This window comes from Artemia franciscana, chromosome 18 (genome assembly GCF_032884065.1).
Source record: "Artemia franciscana chromosome 18, ASM3288406v1, whole genome shotgun sequence".
Lineage (NCBI taxonomy): Eukaryota > Metazoa > Arthropoda > Branchiopoda > Anostraca > Artemiidae > Artemia > Artemia franciscana.
The window spans coordinates 25,680,973-25,696,588 of record NC_088880.1 but is presented as its reverse complement, the minus strand read 5'-3'; the positions used below and the strand labels follow the sequence as shown (position 1 = coordinate 25,696,588).

General features: G+C 32.3%; 1 protein-coding gene across 1 annotated transcript in view; it reads right to left on the bottom strand.

Annotated features, from left to right (window-relative positions):
• LOC136038804 (acetyl-CoA carboxylase-like) overlaps window positions 1–15,616 on the bottom strand; it is a gene marked incomplete in the record, with an annotated part of 240,102 nt that overhangs the window by 46,701 nt on the left and 177,785 nt on the right. Inside the window, 4 exon segments of the mRNA XM_065722186.1 lie at window positions 1,419–1,688; window positions 5,071–5,171; window positions 10,475–10,673; window positions 11,189–11,392. Coding sequence (XP_065578258.1) covers window positions 1,419–1,688; window positions 5,071–5,171; window positions 10,475–10,673; window positions 11,189–11,392 — 774 coding nt within the window.

Genomic DNA, 15,616 nt, shown 5'->3' with positions numbered 1-15,616 from the left:
TTTCGTAAACCCTCCACGAAAACTAAAATTTCTTTCTGAAGTGTGATGTACTTGTGTACGACACAATGTGTTCCAATTTGTTTTGGTAACACTGAACTAGTCTGAAAACTTTAAATCTTAAATATACTTTGATGCGTTTCAAAGTTTTTTTTTGTAAAACCCCCCGAGGAAAAATACTCCCCCCGAAAAAAAATCCTGGATATATCCCTAGATACACATTTCCTTCCGTTTCAGTACCACTAAACAGGTGTTCCTAAACGTCTTACATTACATTATGCAGAAAATGATGTTAAACGATTTTTCTAGGTTGTTTTCCCTTTAATCCACGTTTCTACGCTATCATTTTGTTTTATTGAAATAATAAGTTATTACTATTTTTAGTATTCAATATCATCTATTTCAAACTCAATGAAGAATCGTAAGTACCAGTTTTAATGATTCTAAAAGTTTAAAACGGCTTTTTTTGTATAGTCAGTTAGACTGTATTAACATCATCAAGGGGCGGGGGTCTTTTTTAATTGAGAAATTATTTATCAAACTATTCTTCAAGCACAAACATTAGCACTTACGTAAATCCGTGGAATAAAAAATCTGCATCGGTACCTAGAGCCAGGTTTTCACTCCAGCAGTGCTATAGCCCAAACTGAAAGTGAAAGGGGGGATGGGAATAAAATAAAGCTAATGCATGACCTTTCTGATTTCAGGGGTATGGGGGAGGGGGTATGATTTCCAGATATTATCGATATTAGCCAAGTCTGACGCACTGAGACGGCTTTAAAAGACTCTGTTTTGCCATCGCCAGCGTTGACACGTTTTTCAGAATATTTGATTGCACAAATATTTCAAATAACAGTAAATGCAAAAAATACTGAAAATAAAACTTAACTATAGCTGATAAAACGTGAGCTAAAAATGAGAGCGACCTAGAAACTCCGCTTAGCACAGCTTTTGACATATTATAAATTAAGAACTTTATATATTATAATATTTCCTTCAGAAGGGATTATGGACAAGACTGATACCGAAAATTTATTCCCTCCGGTTTCCTTTTCGTTGAAACTTTTTCTTCCTTAAACAACGTTTTAAAAATAATAATAAAAATGACGGGGCTCTAAGAATGTTAAACCCCTTTAAGAACATTATAAATAGTTTCTGCAACGCATAATACTCCCGTCCTTGTGACGGATACCTTTCAGATTTGTAATTTCCGGTCAAACCATAGCAATGTTTTTTCGTGACCAGTTTAGATGCTGGAAGATGACTTCACTAGTGAACCTGACTTCACTAGCGTTTCCCAGCTTAACACTAGTGTTGAAAGTAACCTATAATAAGATAAATGCGTAGTTATCTTTTTAGCTTTAGGAGCAAATATACTGCTTTTGGGAGTTTACATTACTAGTGCATGTTCCATATCTCACCTTTTCTGGGTCATTTGGATCGACCCAAGCTATTCTAAATAAGTGTTTGATTTCTTCAGCGAGTCCAATACGAGCACCACTATTAGCAGCAATGTAAACTCGTGGAATTCTCAATTTTCGTGCCAATTCTGATGCCAGTAGAAACAATCGATCTTCACGAGGTCCAAACGATCCAATCATATAAGTAATATCGTTACAAATGAGTATTATGTCTCGACCTTCCGGATATTCTGGAGTAAAGAGCGTCATGCGCCATGCAACCATACCAATCTGTAGAACAAATTTTTACATAAACATGTAGTTAATCGTAGCTTATCAACGATTATTATATTCTATATTTAAATTATTATATTTTAATAACATATTTCAAATAAGTATATTTCAATAAACATATTTATATTTAAAATATATATATATATACATATATATATATATATATATATATATATATATATATATATATTATATTATATTATATTATAATATATATATATATATTATATATATATATATATATATATATATATATATATATATATATATATATATATATATATATATATATATATATATATATATATATATATATATATATATATATATATATACGTTTAAATACATTGAATAATATTGTAATATTTAGATATCCGGGTTGCAGCGGTAGCTAGCAACTTAGTAAGAGCCGATCATGTCCAACATAACTAAAAACTAACCATTTCAGAAACAACAAAGGACAAACTCCTTCAAAGTATCTGACAGATTGCTGAAATTATGGATTTTGTGAAAAAATACGCCATGGTTTAGATAGTTTAAATGCCCCATCCACTCACCCTATAATCAGACTTGACTTTAGCCCGTGTTATTTCTATCCCATCTAGTAATTTGATAAGAGCATAAATTCAGCCATTTCAGCTTCTGAGCAGTTGTTTCGAAATAAAATCACCATTCATCCGTAGAACAGCTTCATTAAATAATGAATAAATGGCTTCAGTACACAAAAAGAAACTGTAGTAGAATTATTGACCTGATTATTTCTACAATGATTTCAACTTTCCTTTTGCAACTTTAATTAAGTCTCTATTATAAAATCAAATGTAGAACGCCGTGTCCAAGAGGGGGGGGATAGGGTAAAACCTTCTTGATACTTTAGCTAGACTAAAATCAACTTATGTTTCAAGTAACAAAAAGGCAAACTTTCAGATTATATCTTATTTGCCGAATTTTTACACTAAAATTGCCGGATACGGCCATATTACTATTTGGACTAAAACGGACTAAAATTAATATAAGTAAAATTCATATTTAAAAATTAAACTTAAAATATGTTAACTTTTTTCCCGGAATGAATCCTATCTGATTCAAACTTGTGGGGAAAACCATATTTCAATTTTTTTCCCCAAGAATAAATTACAGGGAGTTAATTAGAATTATAAACTAATAGAAAAAAAAAATAATAAATTAATCCACCAATAGATCCTGTAATGGTGCTAACAAGATCAAAACTGACTTAAGATCTCCCAATAACAGCTAAACACCTTGAACCCTATGTCTTAGCATAAGGGTCATAAGCTAAGACAGAATCTAATGCTACTAACACCGATCGCTTAGAAATTATAAGGAATCGCTTAGAAAATATCCATAATTACTACCAAGGATCTTTATTAATTACTAACAATTGATCACTTTATTAATTGCTTTCCAAAAATATGGGTGTCTTAAGAAAAGGACAGAACAGATACCACGTTTTCAAACTAATTTGTGTTATTAATTAACGTTATACAAACATTGCGTTACTCAATTCACTTCCAGCATTTTCCATGGGTTTAACTAAGCATAAAATTTGAACTACATTAAACTGATTTGAACTAAGGTGCTTAGTATAGAGCATTAACTCATCGAATCCAAATTAACATACTAATTGATAACTTAGTCAAACCATTTTGAGCCCATCTTCTGAAGGTTTAAATTATTTTGCCAGGATAGCGCTGCCTTTTCTGTTATCACTCACAAGCGTACACTTATAAGAAGTTGGGATAAAATATTACGTCGATCCATAAAGAACTGCTACTAAGGGGGCTGCTTTTTCATCGAGAAATTTATACATTAATGTATTTAAATTTTACAATTTCGAACAACGGCCGAGGTTAGACCCTAGAGAATAACGTTTTTGCAGCCCCCCTCTCCCCTATAAACACTATAGATATTAATTGCAACAAAAGCTGCTTTGGGTCATTATAAAAAAAAGACACAAAATAATAGCAAATGATAATGACACAAAAAACATGGTAAATAACAATAAGAGTGACAAAAGATAACAATTGCAAAATAAAACAACCATAATAAAGCACATAATGCCATAAAACGAACTCAAATAGTAACACCTATGTCGCATGCATGCTAGATAGATACTAATTTTTTAAACCCACATGGGCCATAATTATGAAAAGACTTCTAGTTTATGAATACTTCTAGCATTACTACAGCTACTTACTTGCAGTAGCTCTTTACCCATAAAATTTAGAAAATTAAATACTAAAAAATTTTTAATTTAAAGTCTTTATATACTAACACATTACTGATATCTCTCAAAACAAATATTAAATTCTCTATTTCTTGGATCAAACTTTCAAAATGAAATCAATTTGAAATTCAGAAACAAAAATTAAGAAACAAGAAACATACAGGCCCAGCCTTTAGGACAGGTACTTGGCCAGAAAAAAGGGGTGTGGTGAGGGAGGTGTTCAAAAACTACAAAATGTTGTTGTAGGTTTGAATCGATTGTATTAATGTAAGGGAAGGAATCATCCAATCCTTGCGTGAAGGCATAATGGCAACCGTAACAATACTGAATTCAACTGCTTACACACCAATCTTTGTTTTCTGTTTTCTACAAAAAAAGAAAATATATGACAACCTTCTCTCACGTTTTAATGGATTTCTGGCGAAAGCTTGCTCACGGTTCACAGGAAATAGCCAGCAAAATCAAGTTTATATGAACAAATTTATTCGTTAACTTTTTCTCCCTCCATAACTCTATCTACCTATATAATTAGCTGTGTCGATAGCTTTAAGATCTTAAAACGATGGTGAAACATTATACAAAGGGTACATGAAACCATCCTACCAAGCGAGTAATTTTCATAATACAGTCAATACGTTTCATTTAAATTGTGACTAAATTGATTCCTAATTTCGGTAAGTATTTGAAAATACTTATGGCGAAATGCATCATTGGAAGACTATGTGCTCTCTTGTTCAGACTATAAGTTCAGATTTGTTTTCACACAGTTGAAACTTTGTGTTTTGTCAGAAATAAAACACAAATTCAGGATGTTTTCAACATCAAACTAATTTTGATTCGTTCATGCCTGAAAAGGCTTAAGGTGAAACGTATTATTGAAAGACTACGTGTTTTGTGTTCAGACTAAAAGTTCAAACGTTTGTGCTCACGAAGTTCAGAATGTGTGTTTTTCAAAAAAAAGGGAACATTTATAAGATGCTGTCGATAAAGATACGAATGGCACAAACATGAACCATTTTTTTTTTGTATTCATAAGATGTTTGTAAAGCTCAAACAAAATTTTAAGGCGCTTTCAACCACAAGTCAAACTTATTTTGCCCATGTTTTAAACGACTCGTGGGACATACTTACATCATTTTCACCAGGTATACGTTTTTGTTCGGATAATTCACCCTGTGAGTTCAAAACAAGTTCCACACTCGAACAGAAAATAGATGGCAGATCATTACAGCCTGGAAGTAAAAACATACCTTTAATATATATAAATAGATATACTGATAAAATATAGTGTATTAAGCTAATGTAAAAAACACGTCTATATTAATAATATAATAGTAATAAAAAATAAAGAGAAGTGGAAACTTAATCCTTAGGGAAGACATGAGCTATAAAAACAGGGGTTCAGGAAAAAGTGGAAGGAAAAATTTGCGTTAAACAATAGAAAAAAGTAGTAAAGGAGTAAAAAATAAGCGCAGGCCCATACTTAAGGTCTATTTCTGCCGTCCTAACAATTATTTGTTAGTAATAGTTTTACTCACAATTATGTATCAGTAGCCTAACAGATAGCTGTGACTAATAATTTTTAGTAAAACTTTCAAGCAATTCAAAACGTGGTTGAAGAAAATTGTTGGTAGGATATAAGCGTGGAATTAAAAAATTCCATAAACAAATTTGAAAATTTGATCATTTACGACATAACTGTAGGCAACATGTTTGTATAATGATTTTGTATTATCTTTTTATTATATTTTTTAAGCTTGAAGTCTTGTTTAATTTTTTTTCACATGCATCAACTTATAGATTCTAACGTGTTTTTTTGCAAATCGTAAGAAAAAAAATTATGTTAGGTAACAACCCTTTTTCACCAAGCTGAAAAAAAAAACAGTTGGTAATAACTACAACAGAGAGGTCTTAACAAGATACGCCAAATTAGGGATCACCACACATAAGTTCAAGCCTCTTCTTTTGATCTTATAGTAAGACCAGCTGTTTTCAGCCTCATCTGAACTCTGAATTTCAGATGTTCCAAGCTCTTGGACTGAGGGTCACTGAGCCTGCAGAGTCAAACCATTGATCCGCAACCCAAAGGATTTACTAGGCCAAGGTTCGAACCCTCGTATCGATGGATATAGGATTATAATTCCAGCGAATAACCCACTCGGCTAGGATGGCCCTAGCCGAGTACATATAAAAGTTCAAGTACGCAACAAACATCCACGATATAAATAGCTTTTTAAATAGAGAGGTTTATGGCAAATAAAGGTGACAATATAGCATATTGGTATCACAGCAATCAGGTTCAACCAGGCTATAGCACTTAACTTTCGATAAAACTTGGTAGCAAATGGCACATGTAATAACTTGTCTAAGCGCCTATGTCTCAATGTAAAAAAAAAAAAAAAAAAAAAAAAAAAAAAAAAAAAAAAAAAAAAGAGGCTAGAATGCTAGAATTCCAATGGGAGACTTAAAATTATTTTGCCAATGTTGCCAGTGTTTTGCTAACTACAATTAAATTTCTATGAGAAATATAGAATTAAGTATTAGAACTGATATAGTGATTTTCGTAAAAGTATGGATAATTCAAAACTGAGTATTTTTCCCTGAAAGCGATTTTAATTTTTGTTTTAGAATTTCAAAGTTGGATTTTTTGGAGTTGGCATCTGGAAACAACGACATCACAAATGTCTTTCAATTTCAAAGAAATATTATAAATTGATTTGTACAAAGCAAAATTAGCGCTCAAAAGAATTTTGAATTTAAGTCGTATTGTTATAATAACAAATACAATTATCAAATCAGCATCGTTGATTTCAATAGTAAAAGCAAATAATATGAACACATTTAATGCACAAGAAATTTGCAACTAAGGAAAACTATACTTATTTCTGCACTAAAACCCATTCCCATGTATCTGACAATTACAATTGCGAAGCAAATATTGCAATGAAAACTTATCATTGTAGCGAAGCCCTCAAACTCGTGCTAACAAGACGGGAAGCCCTAACCACTGAAAAGCAGTTAGCTTTCAAAGAGCAGATTGGGCTTTCAAAGAGCTTTCGAACAAAATAGCGAAAATTAAAAGAAACAAAAATAACGTTTCTGTGGAGTAAAACTAGCCTGGATTTAATTTATATTTTTAGAATATTATTGATTTATATTTTAGAATAATATTTTTAGAATATTCTTAGAATAGAAGCGACCATCAAATCAAAATTGTTTATTTCAATAGCTGAAGCATGTAGTTGAAATACATGTAGTGCGCAGGAAACGTTTCGTAACTAAGGAAATATTATACATAAATTTGCACTTTAATTCCAGCTATACATATCTGGCTATCATAACTGATGTGGAAAATGTACTAGAAAAACTTGTCAGTGGAGCGGATCGGACCTACAAATTCATTCTAACAAGGCAGAAAGCTCTAATAAATAAACTACGCCCATGGGTAAAGTTCTCTGCCATAGCAAATCACTGTTCCAATGTAATTTTACCGCTAATAAAGATAAACCCAAACAAAGTTCTTACACAGAAAATTTGTCAGTCACAAAGGAAACATATAAATTATAAAATAAAACATTATATAAAACATCATATAAATATAAATTACACTCAGTACATTCTATTCTAAACTTTGAAAAAACTGCAGACACAAAATAATTAAAAACCATACATACTGTACAACAGTCTTAGACCTTGAGTTTATTTCTTTGGGGGGAGGGAGCCAAGGTTCTATTTATTTAAATTATAATAATGTGTTTGTGCTGTTGCATTGGTGATTTCTCTTTTCATATATATATATATATATATATATATATATATATATATATATATATATATATATATATATATTATATATATATATATATATATATATATATATATATATATATATATATATATATATATAAACACGTCCAATCAAAATTTTGAGATAGCCATTTTGTTCAACTGTAGTTGAAAGGTCTAGAAATTATGTATTTGATGATGACAACCCACCTACACCCCTCAGGGCAAGGGTTGTAAGTTATGCCCTGGGGGACTATAAGGTATACACAGAAAGGGCGATCGTATAAACTTTTGAGGGGGCTCATTGGATGTTCAGGAAGTTCAATCAGAAGTTCAAGTGTCCTTTTTAAGATTCAGAGTAATCGGATGGTGGATAACCCCACACCTTGTATTTTCCCGAAAAGCATCTGCTAGAAATTTTGAGATGGTTATTTGATGTCGCAGAAACTTAAAAAAGTCTCATTCGATAGGAAACTGAAAGCACTAGATCCCCTTTTTCTTAGTCAAAATTGGTAGGAGGGCAACAAACCCCCGACCCCACATCCAATAATCCCCAAAACACATGTAATCAAAATTCTAAGATAGTCATTTTGTTCAGGGTAGTTAAAAGGTCTGGAACTTATGTCTTTGATTACCCCCAGACCTTCTCAAGACCAGAATATAATTTGCACTTTACTGACAAAAAAATGGCTGTGGATTGCTAATTTAGTATACCTATACTCGTATATAGTCCTTAATGTTCTAATATTTTTTTTTCATTGATTAAAGTAAAAAAAAGTTGAAACATTTGAAACGTATCTTGTTCATTTAATTTTCATAAAAAAAATAACCGAGTCAAACTCAAAACGAGCAAAAATTTACATTAGTAGGACTGATGGCTTTTCAAGACCAGAGCATTGCACTTTACTGAAAACAAAATACATTTAAAGTGTTTTCCTTTGTTTTTACTTGTTTAAAATATTTTCTACAAGATACACGAAGTGGAGAGTCCTCCTCCTTGTACTCCAATTACAGCACAACTGTCTGGTGCCCTTTTTAAGAGTAACCACAGATTAGAGGGCAAGCATCCCTCCTCTCAAGCCCATTAATTTTCCAAACACATCCACTCAAAATTTTGAGACAGCCATTTTGTTCAGCATAGTATTACGGTCCAGCAGCTATGACTTTGGGGATATTAGGCATGTAGCCCCCCCCCCCCAAAAAAAAAATTATGCAATTGGCTCATTGTGCTTTAAAACTAAATGTTTCTTTAAAAATAAATTACAAGGCATTATGTTAAATGGTAGCCAATAAGACATCTCAGCAATGTACCGAGAACAACTGAACAATGTACCGAGGGTATTAGGTTGAAACTTTTGGGGATACTATTATTACTACATCTGCTCTTAAGATTTAAATAAATAAAAAGAGTGTTAGTGTGTCCAGGTTGTCAAAGAGCATAGATAGAATTTTTTGGGAATGACATTAAGTTTTATTTTTCAGGTCACCTTCAGAAGCTATAAAATTAAATAAAAAAATACTGTTTGTGACAGGATAAAAAATTGTTGAGAAAGTTTCTCGAAGATACAAATAGCAACCCTTACTACGGATTATTATAGAAAAAAAAAATGAAGATATACAATATTATTTTTTCCATGAAAAAGTATATCTAAACTATATCAAACAAAAACGAGCAAAAAATTAATTTTAAAAACCTTTTACACAAAACTGGTTTTTCAAAGAAAAGTAATGAACTTCATTAAGCCAAGAATGAGCAAAAATAAAGTCAAATAATCTTCGAACTGAAAAACTACCACAAATGCCTATTAATAAATAAATGGAACTCAAAACGAACAAAAATTACAATAAACAGCCGAGTCAAACTCAAAACCAGTAAAAACTAACACGAGTAGGGCTGATAACCCCCATGCCTTCTCAAGACCAGAACATAATTCGCGCTTTACTGAAAAAAAAACAAAACAAATAAAACGAATGACCGTGGATTGTCAGTTTAATTGACATTTACGATATTTCTTCCTTAAGGTTTTGACAATTTTTCATTTATGAAAGTAAGAAAGGTGAAAACATTTCAAACATATTATGTTTTCAATAAAGCGCAACTTGTGTTCTAGTCATGAGAAGGGATGGGGGTTATTACTCTATTCATGTTAATTTTTGCTCGTTTTGGGTTTGACTCGGCTATTTTTTGTAATTTCTGTTCGTTTTGTGTTTCATTTATTTATTGATATGGAATTCCAATAGTTTTACGCTTGGAAGATTATTTGGCTTTATTTTCACTCATTTTTGGCTTAATGGAGCTCTTTACTTTTCTTTGATAAAACTTGTTTTGTGAAAATTTTTAAAATGAAATTATTTATAAGATTTCTACTATGCAGAAAAGTTCATTTATGCACAATTTTACACATGATAGATGAATTACCAAATTTAACAGTACTTTTACTATGTAAGACTAGACAGGCATGACAATATACTATACCACCTCCCCCGCCTCATCTTAAAAAATTAAAATAATATTCCAGCATATCAATTCATAGCCTAAAGGGTATCTGAAAAACGGTCCACACATGATAAAACTGTGCACAAGAGATGAGAAAAACTGACCTTTTGTGTATTTTGCATGAGTTAATGAGGATTCCGTGACAAAAAAACTGACTTAGAATAGAAAAAAAAAACTTTGGACGTTCCAGCTCCCAGTACTACCCCTACCAAAGCGTCATATACTAGAGTGAAACCCAAAAGGAAACCATACCATCTTTTGTCGAGGTATATTCCTTCCACATTTTTTCAGTCATTTTTGAAAACATCTCCGGATAGTCATAAACGTAAGTAGTACCATTCGATTGGGCTTGGAATCTTTTCAACTGTAGAAAGTCCTTTGTGACATACGGAGTAGAGACTTGCAGTCCGTGAAGAGGTCCCATTCGTGGTCCATAAGCTTCAAATTTAACCTAAAAATTACAACGATAATCAATTTAAAATATTTCAAATAAAACCAGAAATGACTGATATCTAAAACACTAAGAAATCAATACTAAAAATGGTATGGTCTTGGGATTTTTCTTCGGCTAAGATAGAAATCCTTGGTTTTTTTTTATGCCAAAGCATTTGAAAAGTTTTGGTCGAGGTAAGCATGCGGACTCAAACGTTGACCTACGAATTTTGAAAAAGTTTGCCCAGAAGAAAAGCGATTCAAGAGACTAGATGCCATAAAAACATCTAATTCAAGCTCAAATAACCAAACTTTCCGGGGATAAATCCAGGTTCAGGAGCAGCCCTCTCCTCAATTACACTAGTACATAGACATGCTTCTTAATAATACATTCACGGTTCTTTTGCTGAAGAACACTGACTTTTTTTTTTTTTTTTTTTTAAATTTAGAGTTTACGAAAAGATTTTCCGTAATCACGTAGGCTGGACTTAGACTAACATAGGCCTAGTAAATTCAAATGAACATGTTTCTTACTACTCCAGTTTTGGGATCAGTGACCTCTTTATACATGCAAACATCTAGGTAATACCCGCTCTCGTTGGCTAAGTTAAGCCTGATAGGCACGGTAGCCTCATTGGGTGATGGACGTATGATCATACGCAACTCTGCTTGCAAAACTCGAAGCTTCCATAGGCGAGGTCCATAACGCATCACCATCCCTCGTACACTCTCCTCAATCTACAAAATAAAAAATAAATGAAAATTACCTATATATATATATATATACATATATATATATATATATATATATATATATATATATATACATATATATATATATATATATATATATATATATATATATATATATATATATATATATATATATATATATATATATATATATGATAATATCTAATTTTAATGTTCAGCTTTTTTAATTAGGTTGTCATATGCTACACTGTCAGTGTACCTGGCAGTTCTTAGCTCTTATTTTCCCATATTAAATTGCTAAAATTCCAACTATTACAATTTCCCCGTTCTCTTTGGGGGTAATAATAAAGGATTTAAGTCTTTCTCTTTTTTTCTATTATTGTGATTATTTAACTTTTATTGAGTATTTCTACTTTTACTTTTTACTGTATATATTTCTTTTTGGAGTCACGACTATTATCTTCTAATCATTCTTCTCCGTTTGAAATATCAGAGAATAAGTGAAGAGTGGGTTAATCTTTCATAGCAAAGCAAAAATACTAAGTGAAATCTTGATTTTAGACGGTAAAATAAATGCTATTTTTTCAAGCGTATTTAAAACTGTAAATATCAAAACCTTACCAAGAAGGAAGTTTCATGTTTGCCACCCCCCCCCCCCCCCCGAGCATAACCTGAAAAATACATAACGTATATATGCTTAAGTAGCTTAGTAGACAATACCATCAACAGATTATGTTTTCCCCCACATTCCCGAATCAAAGTCATGGGTAAGGGCCTTGTCAGATGCCTAAAAACTAAGCATGTGATGGAAATATTGTTCAAATAAATGCTTACTAGACCACTATGTGTAAAATCATTTCTGCTACAGAATGTGAAAAAACAACTTATGTTTAAGCAGGATGTGTAGGTTGTTTTTCTGAGTTGTCTCTTTTACTTAATTAATGTTTTACTATACTTTTTGTCATGAATTTTAGCACAGGTGCAAAACCTTTTGCTTTTTCTATTTCCACGCATATGGCTGTTTTTCTGAGTTGTCTCTTTTACTTAATTAATGTTTTACTATACTTTTTGTCATGAATTTTAGCACAGGTGCAAAACCTTTTGCTTTTTCTATTTCCACGCATATGGCTGTTTTTCTGAGTTGTCTCTTTTACTTAATTAATGTTTTACTATACTTTTTGTCATGAATTTTAGCACAGGTGCAAAACCTTTTGCTTTTTCTATTTCCACGCATATGGCTGTTTTTCTGAGTTGTCTCTTTTACTTAATTAATGTTTTACTATACTTTTTGTCATGAATTTTAGCACAGGTGCAAAACCTTTTGCTTTTTCTATTTCCACGCATATGGCTGTTTTTCTGAGTTGTCTCTTTTACTTAATTAATGTTTTACTATACTTTTGCCATGAATTTTAGCACAGGTTCTATTACACAATCAATTTGCATTAACCATCTTTTGACCAACAATTTGACATTCAATTTGAGGTCATAACAGTCTTTTTTGATCATAATCCCTTGTCTCTCCCCTCCCCCAAAGGTGATACTTTTCAAAAGAACACACATTTTTTTGGGTATTTGACAGCCTAGTGTATCCAGATCACACGTGCATATTTTACGTATAGAAGCATTACTTTGGTTTCGGTGGGAAGCAAGTTGCTTAGTATGATGATACTGCTTCGACTAAGACAAGCCGTAGTTAAAGTTTGAAGATTCATTCTTAGATCAATAGTTGAAAAGTACCTTAATCATCAGAACTCTTTAGTCCTCAGTTTTATAAATTACAAACAGGCACTTGATTCAGCTGATAGAACAGCTTCAGCAAAGTTCCTATCCTATCCTTGCATACCAGACAAGTTCATTGAAGTGATTAGTGCTATGTATGACAACAAGATTGCTGCACTTAAAGTAGGAAGTGAGGTAAGTAGCTGGTTTGGTGTTGGATCAGGAGTCAAGCAGGACTGCGTTCTATTCCCATTTATATGAAATTATTTTGATGGAATTTGTCCTAAGGAACACAACAAAGGCTATGGGAAAGCAAAGGTCTCCTAGACTTAGATTATACTGCTGATTTAATTGTCTTAGAGAAAAATGTTAGCAAAATGCATGATTTTTTTGGTCGTTTAGTTCAGGGTGCAAGAACAGAGTTTGAAAGTTGATAGTAAGAAGACAACGTCACTTACACTTGCAATAAATGGAATTGACCATGTGATGTTGGGTAGTTAGAAAACTGATCAAGTGGATGGCCTTACATACATGGGTAGGACTATAAGTAAAGATGGTTAATGCAATGAAGATATAAAAAGCAGAATAGCACAGGCCCATAATGTTTTTACACAGTTGAAAAAGATTTTGAAAAATAGGTAAAAAGTTTGCAAACCAAATCAGAAAAACTGGAAGCAACGGTGTTGCCAGTGATCACATATAATTCTGATAAGCGGGTGCTTCGAAAGTCAGAGGAAAATTCGCTAAATGTTTTTCAGAGGAATTGTCTACAGGTATTTATAGGAACCCATTTGACTGACAGTATGTCAAACGACAAACTGTACAAAAGATGTACAAAAGTACAAAACTGTACAAAAGATGCAGTTCTATCATATCTTCTAGGGTTATAATGAAAAAAGGGTTCAGATGGCTAGGGCACGTTTTACGGATGAGATATTGCCAAAGGTTGTTCTTTTTGGCCATTTACCTGGAGCCAAACAAAAGCAGGCCGTCCCTGAATGGAATGAGAAGAGGTCGTAAGAAAAAGTTTAAAGGAAATTGGAACTTCATCAGAGAGGATAAAGTATGAAGCTTTAAACAGATGGGGGAGGAGGAGCAGCATGCACAGCTGTGTGTGCCTCAGGCGGCTCGATGCTGCAGTGAGTTGTTGGTAGTACTAGTAGTAGAAGTGCTATCTTATATAAGTTGTCAAAAATACTTCATAATAGAATTATTTCTATCATTATGAAGATGAAAAGTGTCATTAATTTATCATTAAGTGTAATTGTCATCACACATATACCACATCATTACCTAATATGCACTTTTAGTAAGGGTGAGAGGGCTGCAAAGATGAAAAGAAGAAAAAGTTATCGAAGTATTGTGGTTATCAATTAGCAATAATTCGTATAGTCGGTATATGTAAAGTAGAAAATAATTTGTAAACTTGTCATTTGATGAACGTACATATTACAAACTTAAATTGGAAAGAAATGTCGTGGTATTTACAATTGGTATTTAACCTTAAATTGATTTTATAATAAATGATTGAATTTGTCACAAACACTAAAAATCCCTCAATAATACGAGCTTAGAATGTGCTGAGAACGAGCATAAATATAAAGGAGTTACAATGAATGACAATGGAGCTATAAATAGTAAAGTACTTGCTTAGAACGAGCTTAAAAATAAAGAAGTTACAATGAAACAGTTTTCTAAACTCCATATAACTACGTCAATTCCAAGTCCAATTTTATTGTCTCAGAAGTTTCTATACGTTTTCCCAATTTTTATTTGAAGCGGGCAAAACTTTCTATGGTCAGTAGGTTAGAGGAGGAGCGTACGCAGCTGTGTCAACCACGGGCGGCTTGGTACTAAGATGAGTCATTAGCAGTAGTATTGGACGTTAGGTTAGCATTATTAGCGCGGACATGCATAAAAGACCTAGATATTTTTAGATCCTGCTTCAGTAATTTAGGATGTTTTTATCCTTTTGTTTTCGCTGCTCAACGTCACGTTTTTACAATTTTTTAAAGTTAGCATTTAAAAACGTTAATGCAGCATAAGCACCAAGGACATTAAAAAAAACCTTTGGACCTCTGAACCTACCCTGAATACTACAATTTCCTAAGACTTGTTTCATTTGTTTCGTAATTAGGAATTTTTTAGTGCAGCACCACACTTTCATCAGTGTTGCCGCGTAGAAACGTCAAAATGTTCTTCCATAAAAATTCAAACATTAACAGTCTGCTGGTTATCAAAGACGATTACACCTTCAAAGGAAACCTATACCTCTCTAAGCTGTTCGATGCCATATACTTTTAGCTGATATTTCACCCACACTTCATTTTTTGAATCTAGCTCCTGCTACTATTGTATATTTTCCCACTTAAACAATTTAGTCATATTTCATTTTCACACTATTTTTTACTTTTAGATATGTCCTTTTGCAAACCAGCTTAGGAATTGGTCGTTGAACTGCTAGCCATGTTTTATTGGAGTATGCACTTGATGCAATTTCATACAGATTAACAAATGAAAAAAAAATTA